At 47.2% G+C, this 11452-nt stretch overlaps 1 protein-coding gene and 1 pseudogene across 1 annotated transcript; both read left to right on the top strand.

Annotated features, from left to right (window-relative positions):
* Positions 1–1614: 1614 nt before the first annotated feature.
* Positions 1615–3470, top strand: LOC141995634 (gamma-crystallin B-like; annotated as a pseudogene).
* A 5936-nt stretch (positions 3471–9406) lies between these two features.
* LOC141995633 (gamma-crystallin C-like) lies at positions 9407–10946 on the top strand. The gene is made up of 3 exons (XM_074966893.1): positions 9407–9442; positions 10146–10385; positions 10671–10946. Exons 1-3 carry the CDS (start codon positions 9407–9409, stop codon positions 10944–10946), a joined length of 552 nt encoding a protein of 183 aa, XP_074822994.1.
* The last annotated feature ends 506 nt before the right edge of the window (positions 10947–11452 follow it).

Raw genomic sequence — 11452 nt, 5'->3', positions numbered from 1 at the left:
TGTGCTAGCTGATGTAAATGCTTTCTCACAGCTGGAGGAGGAGGCCTTCCACTCTAAATATGTGGCTGCCCTAAGAAAAGTGAAATAATTGATGAGCAATGTGTTCTGCAGATGGGGAGCCTGAAGTTATTGACTCAGACAATGGGAGCGGATTTCTGGGGTCAAAGAAGTGTGTATCAGTCTGGATGTAGATCAAAAGTTTCCCATTCCCTGTCAGTCAGCAGCAGGAAAGGTTGAGCGAATAAATGAGACCATCAAATCCAAGCTAAAACAAGGTGGTGAATTCAAAAGGCAGCAATTGGGATGAAGCGTTACCACCAGTACTAATGTGCACCACAGGTACGGAATGCAAATCCACACGCTTTTCTCACATAGCTGCTGAGGATGCTGCTACAGGCAGCTGAGGCGGCTGTACAAGATCTTGGAGGGAATCACAGAACCATTAATGAGGAATTGGCAGGCAGGCAGAGCAAGCTGCTTCTTTGCGTGTAGGAGGGGGGAAAGATTGCTGTTCAGAGCCAGGGGCTGATGTGTGTGTGGGGGTGTCCCCCACCAGTAAAATTGATTGCTCAGGCTGCTGTCTGAACTTACAGCAACAGCATGCTGACACACTCTCCTCCCACACACACTCCCCCCCATACACACAATCTCTCACACACTTGTCCAACACACACTCTGTTTGTGTGTCTCTCACACACAGACTCCCAGTCACACACTGTCCCCCTTCTGCCCCCACATACACTTCCGCTGAAAAGGGGCTGGCAATCTAGTAGGCTGCCTATGGAATGATGGGATTGACAAACCTGCATCATGTGACACTGTACCTGCCCCATGAGACATTGTAAACCCTTCCCAAAACCCTACGGCCAGTTGCACAGTGGGATAGCTACTCACATTGCACTGCTCTGTATCAATGTAAGAGCCGCTAGTGTGGATGGGCTCTGCCAACACAAGAACCATAATGAAGACATGCAACAGTGATTTAATGAAAGCGCTTTAATTAAAGGGCCTAACTTTTGTCAACAAAACTCTGTAGTGTAGACGAGGCCCAAGAAACTTCTTCTTCTTGTTCAGCCTGATGGAAGACTGCATGACCTCAGGCTCCCACACTATGAATGGTGCAAACTCAACCATTTGAGATGTGGGGTGATGAGAAGTGCTGGAAATGACCACACCTTTTTGGAGACTCAGAATAGCCCTGTGTGGCTGTCGATGGGGGTGGATGCTGCACACCTAGTGAACAGGTGTTCATCCCATGCTGGTCTCGCAGGAGGACATTCCAGACTCCACACTACTGACCCCAAAGCTATTGAATGGCTAAAACACACGTGATGTCTACCTAAGCCTTTTCGACTTTTTTTTTTTACATACTTTTTTTTGATGTACAAATTTCTGTTTTTTTCTCCCTACTTTCTATTTAGTCATTTGAACCCTCTTCTGTCTTTACTGTACCACTTCTGCATCCACTAATAACAATGCAACTGCAGAGACTATCGAAAAGGATTGTGATGGCATCGACATCCAGTCCCCTCTGTCACTGAGCCAGAAGTTTCTCTCTTTTCCTGAACTACGTTGTCTTCAATGTAAAAATGGCAGAGCTGACAGATCCAGGGCCCAGAACTGCTCACTGGTAATAATAGGAATAAAACCTGTTCCCCACTACACAAAAGCTATGGACACTGGTAAAAAGAATGAATGAGACCCCGGAGTCATGATTTGGCTCTATTAGCAGAGAAAAGACTTTTCTTAACGTGTGCACACTTAGAACTGGTTGTGAGGTATAAAAAGGCAGTTGCCCGGCTGAAGTACTATGTCTTGCAGCCTGAATCCAGCTACGATGGAAAAGGTAAGAGAAACCTGTCTGGACTGGATCGTTTGGTATGCCAGGCTGAAGCCAGGGACCTGATTCTCCTCTCATTTACATCAGAGTTAGTCTCTTGATGTCAAAGGAACTACTCCTGGCCTGTCCCAGCAGGAGAGGAGAATCAAGAATGCAGAGCGAGGGGACCTACTGCCTCTATTTGTCCCTGTATATTATTCTCTCAGAGCCCAATTCTGCTTCCGCTTACACTTGTGTAAATGAGAATCAATTCCACTGAAGTCAAAGGAGTATTTCAATTTATCATCACTGTGAGTAAAATGTAAGGCTCAGACACTTCATGCTTAGTGGAGAGAAATTGGAATGCCAGGACGCAGTCACACTGTATAGGATGTTACTGAAAACTCTGCCGTTTGTTTCTCGCACTAGATCATTCTTTTCGAGGACAGAAACTTCTAGGGCCGCTCCGTTGAGTGCAGCAGCGACTGTCCGGAATTTCAAAGTCAGCTCAGCCGCTGTAACTCCGTCCGCGTGGAAAGTGGCTGCTTCATGCTCTATGAACGTCCCAACTTCCAGGGACAGCAGTTCTTTCTGAAACGGGGAGATTATCCTGACATGCAGTCTGAGGGTTTCAGCACCTCTATTAAGTCCTGCTGGATGATCCCAACTGTGAGTTCCATTTTGCTTTTAAAAAATGGCAACGTTGCTCAAGCCACCATCATAAGGAACTTGCTTGATCATTTTAAGCCGAGCTACCAAAGACTGTAAACGAGAACTGCTTTCTTCCTCCTAGTGGTCGTCCCTCCAGGAGGGCTGGGGGTACATTGCAGGGATCGGATAGGAAACCTTCCACTACAAGTGCCTGTTCCGGGCCTGGGTGCAGCTGTCCTGTGATTAAGAATATGGACAGTAAAGGACGACATACTTTGAGTTAAGAAGGAAAAATGTTTCTGTAACTTCTGGGGATTTGGAGATACACTGGGCCCACTCCCCTCACACTGCTGTAAAATAAGGAGTAACTCCCTGAAGGCCACAGAGTTACACCAGTTTGAGGGGAGAATTGGGCCCAATATTTTCTGAGACTCTTTAGAACAAAGTGACTTTTCTGTTTCCTTGATTCTGGGGCTGCTGAAGCCTGAAACACACCCCAGCAGAACTTAGTGTAGCCTAAGGATGGGAGCCACGGTGTAGGTCTCAGTCAAAGGGGTGGATGCACTGCCTTTGCAGCATTCAAGGATTCCCCTCCTCTGGGGACCAGAGGCAACTAAAGTGCCTTTGCGTGACTGGAGCAGTGCAGAGAGCTGACTCATGGTCCAGGATCACAGGCAGCCAGCCTGTTGCAGTCACTCTATCACCTTGTTTCATTTTCTGTCACAATACAGGGGCACCTACAGGATAAAGATCTATGAAAAGGAGGATCACAGAGGCAAGATGGTAGAGTTAACCAAGGACTCTCTGCAAGTCATAGACCAGCTACGCGCCCACAAGATGCTCTCTTGTTCTGTGCTAAACGGGCACTGGATCCTTTACGAATTGCCGAATTACAGAGAACGCCAATACCTGCTGCGGCCAGTACAGGAGATTCAGTGAGTGGGGCTCTTTGAGACGTGGCAAAGTCGGCTCTTTGAGACGTGCCACTGATCTTTGCTGAATCAAGACACCTTTTGCCTGGAAGGGCCTCAATGAATAAAATGCTTTAACAACCATCGTGCTCTCAGCGTGCTGTTGTAAGTGTACTAAGGGGAATGACGAGGCTTGTCTTGTGTTCTTGGGCTACAGTTTCATCTTGTGATCCAAGAGTTCTTCCTCATTTTTCCCTGCCCTTCCCCAGCACTGCATAGCTACTTCCAGCACAAAGGACCCAACGCCAAACACAGGGCTCAGACCTAGGCAGCCACTCAAGGATGTACAGGTGTATAATGCTCCCTCCCAATCACTTCCATGGGTGTGCGGGTGTTACCCAGAATGCAGTGCAAGGCACGTCGTAAGAGCTGAACCATAGAGTGAAACATCCAGGACTTGGCCCACAGAGAGACGGACGGGAAGACTGTAACCATACACCTGTAGTCTAGATCATAATCCTCCAGCCCCACCCATGGCCACAGATTTGGAGCTACGGCTAAAGGGGCCCTGGGAGCATCACCAGGGAGCAGCAGCCAGAGCCCCCTCATCCACCAAGCATGGAGCAGGCAGAACTGGGCACCCAGCTGATGGCAGGAATGAGCCACATCCCCCTCCCAGCTGAGAGACAGCTCCAATCACAGCTCTCTCCCCAGCCGAGCTTCAGGCCAGAGTTACCTGAGCACCGATCCAGGGCAGGGCAGGATTAACTAGCCATAGGCACTACATGCCTAGGTCGAGGTCCCGAGCTCCTGGAATCATCGGATTACACTGGCACTTCCTGTGTGTAACCAAAGCTGAGGTTCCTGTCCCAGGGGGTGTAAATCAAAGCTTGAAAATATGACCCAGGTGCAACCAATTCAGAGACATCTGTCCAAGTCTGCAGCCAGCCTGAAACAATAACTTAGAGAGGGCTAACAGCCCCATGCACCCCAGCATGCACCCAAACTGTACGAGCCACCAACAGCAGCCCAGCAGAGGACTGTGGAAGGCAGGAAGAGAAGAGCACCCCTGGCCCAGTCCACCCATCCAATCAGATACACCCAGGCTCAAGGGCACGTCCTGGGAGCCACCCTACCTCTATCCCTTCATCTCAGGATGGGAGGGTCAAATGACCCCTCTTGTCCTTGAGGCTAGATGGCCCTTGGTCCCACTTCTGGGAGCAAATGCCACCTTCCATTGGGTACTCACACTGTGACCCATCTTGCTCTCTCTCTTCATGACTCGGGTGCTCTGTCTGACTTCATGACTCCACTCTCTGGCTAGGGCACTATATAGTCATCCCCTCCAGGTTATGAGGCTCCCTCCAGACCAGTTATCTGGTGGGCATTTCCCACAATCCTGTGCTCCTTCCCAAGTAGCCTCTCTGACATCCGGCATCTAATCTTTAAAATAAACTGCATGTCAGCCAAACTGTCTTCCCTGAAGAACTCCACTAGTAACCTCACTCCAGCCTGACAGTTCGCCTTTCAGTATGTCCCATTGTAGTCTCCCCTTTAACCAGCTCCTTATCCACCTTACAATTCTCATATTAATCCCCATCTTCTCCAATTTAACTAATAATTTCCTGTGTGGAACTATTTCAAAAGCCTTACTGAAATCCTTACTGAAGCGTTACCACAGGTACTAATGTGCATCGGAGGTACGGAATGCAAATCCACAAGCTTTTCCCACAATGATGTCTTGATGGGAAGTCCAGTGAGAGTATGGAGGGATATAATTAACCCAGTTCTAGCCCATCTAGCTACAGTGTCCTGTCAGGAGCCTGGTACAGGACTTGCAGATGCAGATTTTGCAGATACAGAGGAGTGTGGTGGTAAGAAAGTAAGCGGACGTAAAAAAACCAAGGCATGGTTCAATGCCAAAGGAGACCTAACTGAGCATCCAGAGGGATCTAAAGTGATCACCTGGGTTCATGCTCCCTGCCCTGCATTTTCCCAAAAGCAAAATGGTAGAGTCCGTGTTTAACACAGGATTGACCTGGCTCCTCTGAAGTCTTTTGGAAGACAGGATTCAGAAGAGGATTCAGGATTCAGATAAATATATCAGCAGGCTAAAAATGGAATATTTTGTGCTAAGAAAAGTAAATGGGTCTGTAAGCTAAGAGACAATGTTTCTCAGCTAGCTAAAAGAGGGACACCCAGGGAACCATTTACTATGAACAAAATAATAATGGACACAATAAGTCGGGAATGAAAACATGAGGTAAAGAGTAGGTCAATCATGGACAGAGCATGCTGTTTGGGGATTGGCTCCTACAAAGTAAGTGAGCCACTCCCAGCGTATGTCATGCAACATAAAGTAAATGAAAGAAAATGGGTAAATGTATATAAAGGGAGAGAGTTTCTGTGCATCTTTGGATAGATATGTCATGTGCCCTACAATGATATTACCCAGGGTACAATCTGGACTCTTGAACAGATGTGTCCCCTCAGTTCTCCAACCTGGGGTGCCTTTTACACTGCTTCGCTGTGAAAGCAACCACTCCTGGTCTACTCACACAGGCTCCAGCATCTAAATTAGCCCCAGTTATAAAACATGAGTGCTACAGCCAGCCACTCCTTAATTACACTGCAGAGCAAAACCAGCAAACTCCTGGTCCCAGACTTTCCCCCAGAAATTTGTGTTTTGTACTCAGCATCCTCCTGGACAATACAAGCTCATATAAAGTCCATCATTTTATTAATAGAAAAGTATATGTACAAATGCTCTTATCTCAAATGGAGTTTCCCAAACACTTCAGTGCAAACACACTAGTTTAGAAAAAACAATAGGACAAGTTTCTTTACTACAGAAAGATAGATTTTAATGAGGCATAAAAGTCAGAATTGGTTACAAAGAAATAAAAAGAAAAACTTAATAAGCTAAATGAATTCAAAGCAAAGGTCTCTCTCATTACATACTATAGCAGTCTTACTGGCTGGATTTGTTTTCAGACTGGACCCCTGCCCCAATTCAGTGTCACTTTCCTTGTCCTTCAGGTGTTGTTGATGCTGTGAGCAGGGAGAAAGTGAGGAGTATTTTGGGGTGTCTGTTCCCCCCTTTATAGTTCCCTCTCCATCGCCAGCTGAAGTCCAGGAGACAAAGTCTGTTTGGATGGGAACCTCAAACTCTTCCTTTGTCAAAATATAGATTTTCACTCACACCCTCTTTCCTGCCAAGAATGGCCACTTAAGTGATTGTCCATTTGATCTTGTCACCTGGCTGAGGCGTCAGTTTGGCTTTTGTTTCGGAAGAAGTGGTTTGTGGCTGCTCTTTCTAACATAACACAGTAGAATCTTAAAACTTTACATACAATGCTGCCATACACATTTTACTAGGGCAATGATGATTAGCAAATTATGCGTTTTTGAATCATACCTCATAAGGCATGCTTTGTATGAAATTTATCATGGTCCAATAAAAGGAGTACAAATGGGGGTACAAACTGTCACACTACATCCACCACCTCACATTTGAGTTTTGTCAACTCAGTGAAGTGTTGCTGTATGCCAAATAAAGACAACTGAATGACAAAGCCTGGAGTTGAACTGAGTTGTTGGGAAGAAGAGTGGAAAGTGGTCTCAGAGAAAATCACACCACCTATCTCACAAGGGTCTTTTGAGAATAAATACCTTAAAGATGGTGAAGCACTTTGAGATCTATTGAGGAAGAGCACTATAAAAGAAATTGGCATTTCAATCAAATCAATTCAGAACTTGACATTACGGGCTTACCTAGATGATAAAAATTTGCACCAGTCCAACACATCAATCTAATTGTACCAGCACAAACCTCTAAATCAAACACACTGCAGCAGTGTAAAAACAACCCCATATACACAGGACATAAGTACATAGGTTCAATCCAAGACTATGCTGCACCCATGAGCCTCCATTATAAAAGTAATGTTACTCCGCAATAGTTGGAAAATAATTTCTGTAGCGAGACGAGTATTTTATATTCTAATTTCCCGAGGAACAACGAGTTACCACATGCTCCCCCCCGCCACATAGCACAGCTCTCACCTGTGCCGCTCTGCACCTCCCCGAAGCTTGTAGTTTGGTGGGCAACACCGCCCTTTCCCTCTGAAACTGCACCAGTGTTAAAAAGTGGGGGGCATGGTCCTCTGGCTCCCCTGCTTCTGGAGCCATTGACAGGACGTGCCTCGCCACTGGCGCATCAGCAGAACACCAATCTGGACGATGTTACCGACCAGCTCCACGGTGGACGCTGTCACACTGTGGTGAGCAGAATGGGAACAAGCTGCTCCCTCGCAAGGCCTTGTCTACACTATAGTTTTGTCGGCAAAAGCCAGCTTTTGCCGACAAAACAGCGGAGGTGTGTCCACACCATAAGCTACTTTTGTCGGCAAATCTCTGTTGTTTTGCCGAAACAATAAAACCACGTGGACAACAGACATGGAGCTTTTTACAGCAAAGTTAAAGCAACAAAGTGTCAGTGTAGATGCTGCTGTTCATTATGTTGCCATAACTGGCCTCCCCCAGTATCCCACAATGCCCACCGTGACCACTCTGCTCACTGTTTTGAACTCGGCTGCCCTGTAGGCATGTGCAAGCTTTGACATTCTTCAGTGTGGAGAGCTCACAGAGCTGCTGAGGATGCCGCTCCCAGCAGCTGTGGAGGCTGTGGGGAGAACTCGGAGGGAAGCACAGAACCATTAATGTGGAATTGGCAGGCAGAAAAAGCAAGCTGCTTCTGTGGGGGTTGGAGGGGAGAAAAATTGCTGTGCTGTGCAGAGCCAGGATTGATTGCTCAGGCTGCTGTCTGAACTTAGAGCGACAGCATGCCAACACACTCCTCCCCCCCCCCCCACACACACAATCTCTCACACTCTCCCCCAACACACACTCTGTTTCTGTCTCTCTCACACACACGCTCCCTGCCACACACTGTCCCCTTACTATGCCACATACACTTCAGCTGAAAAGCAGCTGGCAATCTAGTAGGCTGCCCATGAAACAATGGGATTGGGAAACCTGCATCATGTGACGCTGTGCCTGCCCCATGGGGCATTGTAAACCCTTTCCAAAACCCACGGCCAGTTGCACAATGGGATAGCTACCCACAGTGTACTGCTCTGTATTGATGCAAGAGCTGCTAGTGTGGATGGGCTCTGCCAACACAATGACCATAATGAGGACATGTAACAGTGATTTAATGAAAGCCCTTTAAGTAAAGGGCCTAACTTTTGTCGAACTCTGTAGTGTAGACAAGGCCCGAGAAACTCCTTCTCCTCATTCAGCCTGATGGAAGACTGCCTGGCCTCGGGCTCCCACACTATGTATGGTGGAAACAACCATTTGAGATGGGGGGTGATGGGGTGTGTGGCAAGTGACTACACCCGGGGACTCAGAACAGCCCTGTGTGGCTGCAGGTGGACACTGCATACCTACTGAACAGCTGCTCAGCTCATGCTAGTCTCTCAGGAGGCTGTTCCAGATCCCATATTGCTGACCCCAAAGCTACTGAATGGCTAAAACACACATGATGTCTACCTAAGCCCTTTTTACTTTTTTATTTGGGGGCGGGGGGAATACACATTTCTGTTTTTATATTTCCTACTTTCTATTTTGGAGTTTGAACCCTCTTCTGTCTTTATTGTACCACTTCTGCATTCACTAATAACAATGCAACTGCAGAGACTCTATAGAAAAGGATTGTGATGGCATCAACATCCAGTCCCCTCTGTCACTCGGCCAGAAGTTTCTCTCTTTTCCTGAGCTATGTTGTCTTCAATGCAAAAATGGCTGAGCTGACAGATCCAGGGCCCAGAAATGCTCACTGGTAACAATAGGAATAAAACCTGTTCCCTGCTACACAAAAGCTATGGACACTAGTACAAAGAATGAATGAGACCCCAGAGTCATGAGTTGGCTCTATTAACAGAGAAAAAACTTTTGTTAACATGTGCACACTTAGCACTGGTTGTGAGGTATAAAAAGGCAGTTGCCCATCTGGAATACTATGGCTTGCAGCCTGAATCCAGCTACGATGGAAAAGGTAAGAGAAACCTGTCTGGACTGGATTGTTCGGTATGTCAGTCTGAAGCCAGGGACCTGATTCTCTCATTTACATCAGAGTTAGGCGATGTCTGCACTGCACTTTCGTCATCAAAACTTTTGTCGTTCAGGGTTTGCTTGTTTTTCCCCCCCACACCTCTGAGCGACAAAAGTTTTAATGACAAGAAAAGCCGGCATGAACAATTCATCGGCAGCAGACACTCTCCCACTGACGAACCTGCTGCCCCTCGTTGTGGATGGTTTTAATTTTTCGTCACGAGAGCTTTCTCCTGGCGACAAAGAGACACTGCGTACCTGACAATGGTGCAGCTGTAGCGGCACAACCGCAGTGCTGTAAGGTGCACAGTGTAGACATAGCCTTATTCTGTTATGTCATAGGAGTTACTCCTGATCTATACCAGTAGCAGAAGAGAATAAAGAATGCAGACTTAGGGGAATTAGCATCTGTACTAATCCCTATATATTAAACACTCAAAGCCCAATTTTGCTCTTACAATGATGTAAATGAGGATCAATCTCACTGAAATCAAAGGAGTGTATCATATTTATCACCACAGTCAGTAAAAAGGAAGGTCCAGACATTTCATGCTTACTGTGCTGAACGGAGAGAAATTGGAATGCTAGGACACAGTCACACTGTATAGGATGTTACTGAAAACTCTGCCGATTTTTTCTCACACTAGATCATCCTTTTCGAGGACAGAAACTTCCAGGGCCGCTCCGCTGAGTGCAGCAGCGACCGTCCGGATTTGCAAAGTCAGCTCAGCCGCTGTAACTCTGTTCGTGTGGAAAGTGGCTGCTTCATGCTCTATGAACGTCCCAACTTCCAGGGACAGCAGTTCTTTCTGAAACGGGGAGATTATCCTGACATGCAGTCTGAGGGTTTCAGCACCTCCATTAAGTCCTGCCGGATGATCCCACCTGTGAGTTCGATTTTGCTTCTCTTTTTTTTTTTTTTTAAATGACAAAATTGCCCAAACCACAATTATAAGGCACTTGCTTGATCATGTTCAGCAGAGATACCCAAGACTGAAAATGAGAACTGTTTTCTTTCTTCTAGAGGTAGTCTCTCCAGGATGGCTGGGGGGACATTGCAGGGATGCCCTTTGCATCACTGGAGCAGGGCACAGGGTTGACTGAGGGCCCGGGATTACAGGCAGCCAGCCTGCTGCGGTCACTCTATTACCCTGTCTCATTTTCTGTCATAGCACAGGGGCATCTACAGGATAAAGATCTATGAGAAGGAGGATCACAGAGGCAACATGGTAGAGTTAACCGAGGACACTCCGCAAGTCATGGACCAGCTACGTGCCCACGAGATGCTCTCTTGTTCTGTGCTGGATGGGCACTGGATCCTTTACGAATTGCCAAATTACAGAGGTCGCCAATACCTGCTGAGGCCAGGGGAGTATAGGAGATTCAGCGACTGGGGGTCTATGAGTGGCAAAGTCGGCTCTTTGAGACGTGCCACTGATCTTTACTGAATCAAGACGCCTTTTGCCTGGAAGGGTCTCAATGAATAAAATGCTTTAACAGCCAGCTCTCAGCATGCTGTTGTAAGTGTACTAAGGGGAACGTCAAGGCTTATCTTGGGCTATGGTATCATCTTCTGAACCAAAAGTTGTCCCTCATCTTTCCCTGCCCTCCCACAGCATTGTATAGCTACTTCCAGCACAAAGGACCCAACGCCAAACACAGGGCTCAGGCCTGGGCAGCGACACAAGGGAGTACGGGAGCACAAGGCTCTGTCCCAATCAGCTCCATGGTTTTGCAGACCTTACACAATATGCAGTACAAGACACGTAGTAGGAGCTGAATCATAGAATGAAACATCCAGGACTTGGTCCATAGAGCAGCGGACAGGAGGACTGTAACCATACAGCTGTAGTCTGGATCATAATCCTCCAGCCCAGCCATGGCCATAGATTTGGAGCTACGGCTAGAGGGGTCCTGGACTGAGCTCCAGACTTTACTCCCTGGCCAGAGGGCC

This window comes from Natator depressus, chromosome 11 (genome assembly GCF_965152275.1).
Source record: "Natator depressus isolate rNatDep1 chromosome 11, rNatDep2.hap1, whole genome shotgun sequence".
Taxonomy (NCBI): Eukaryota; Metazoa; Chordata; order Testudines; family Cheloniidae; genus Natator; species Natator depressus.
Note: the sequence above shows the minus strand (reverse complement) of the source record. Positions and strands in the feature narration are given on the sequence as shown.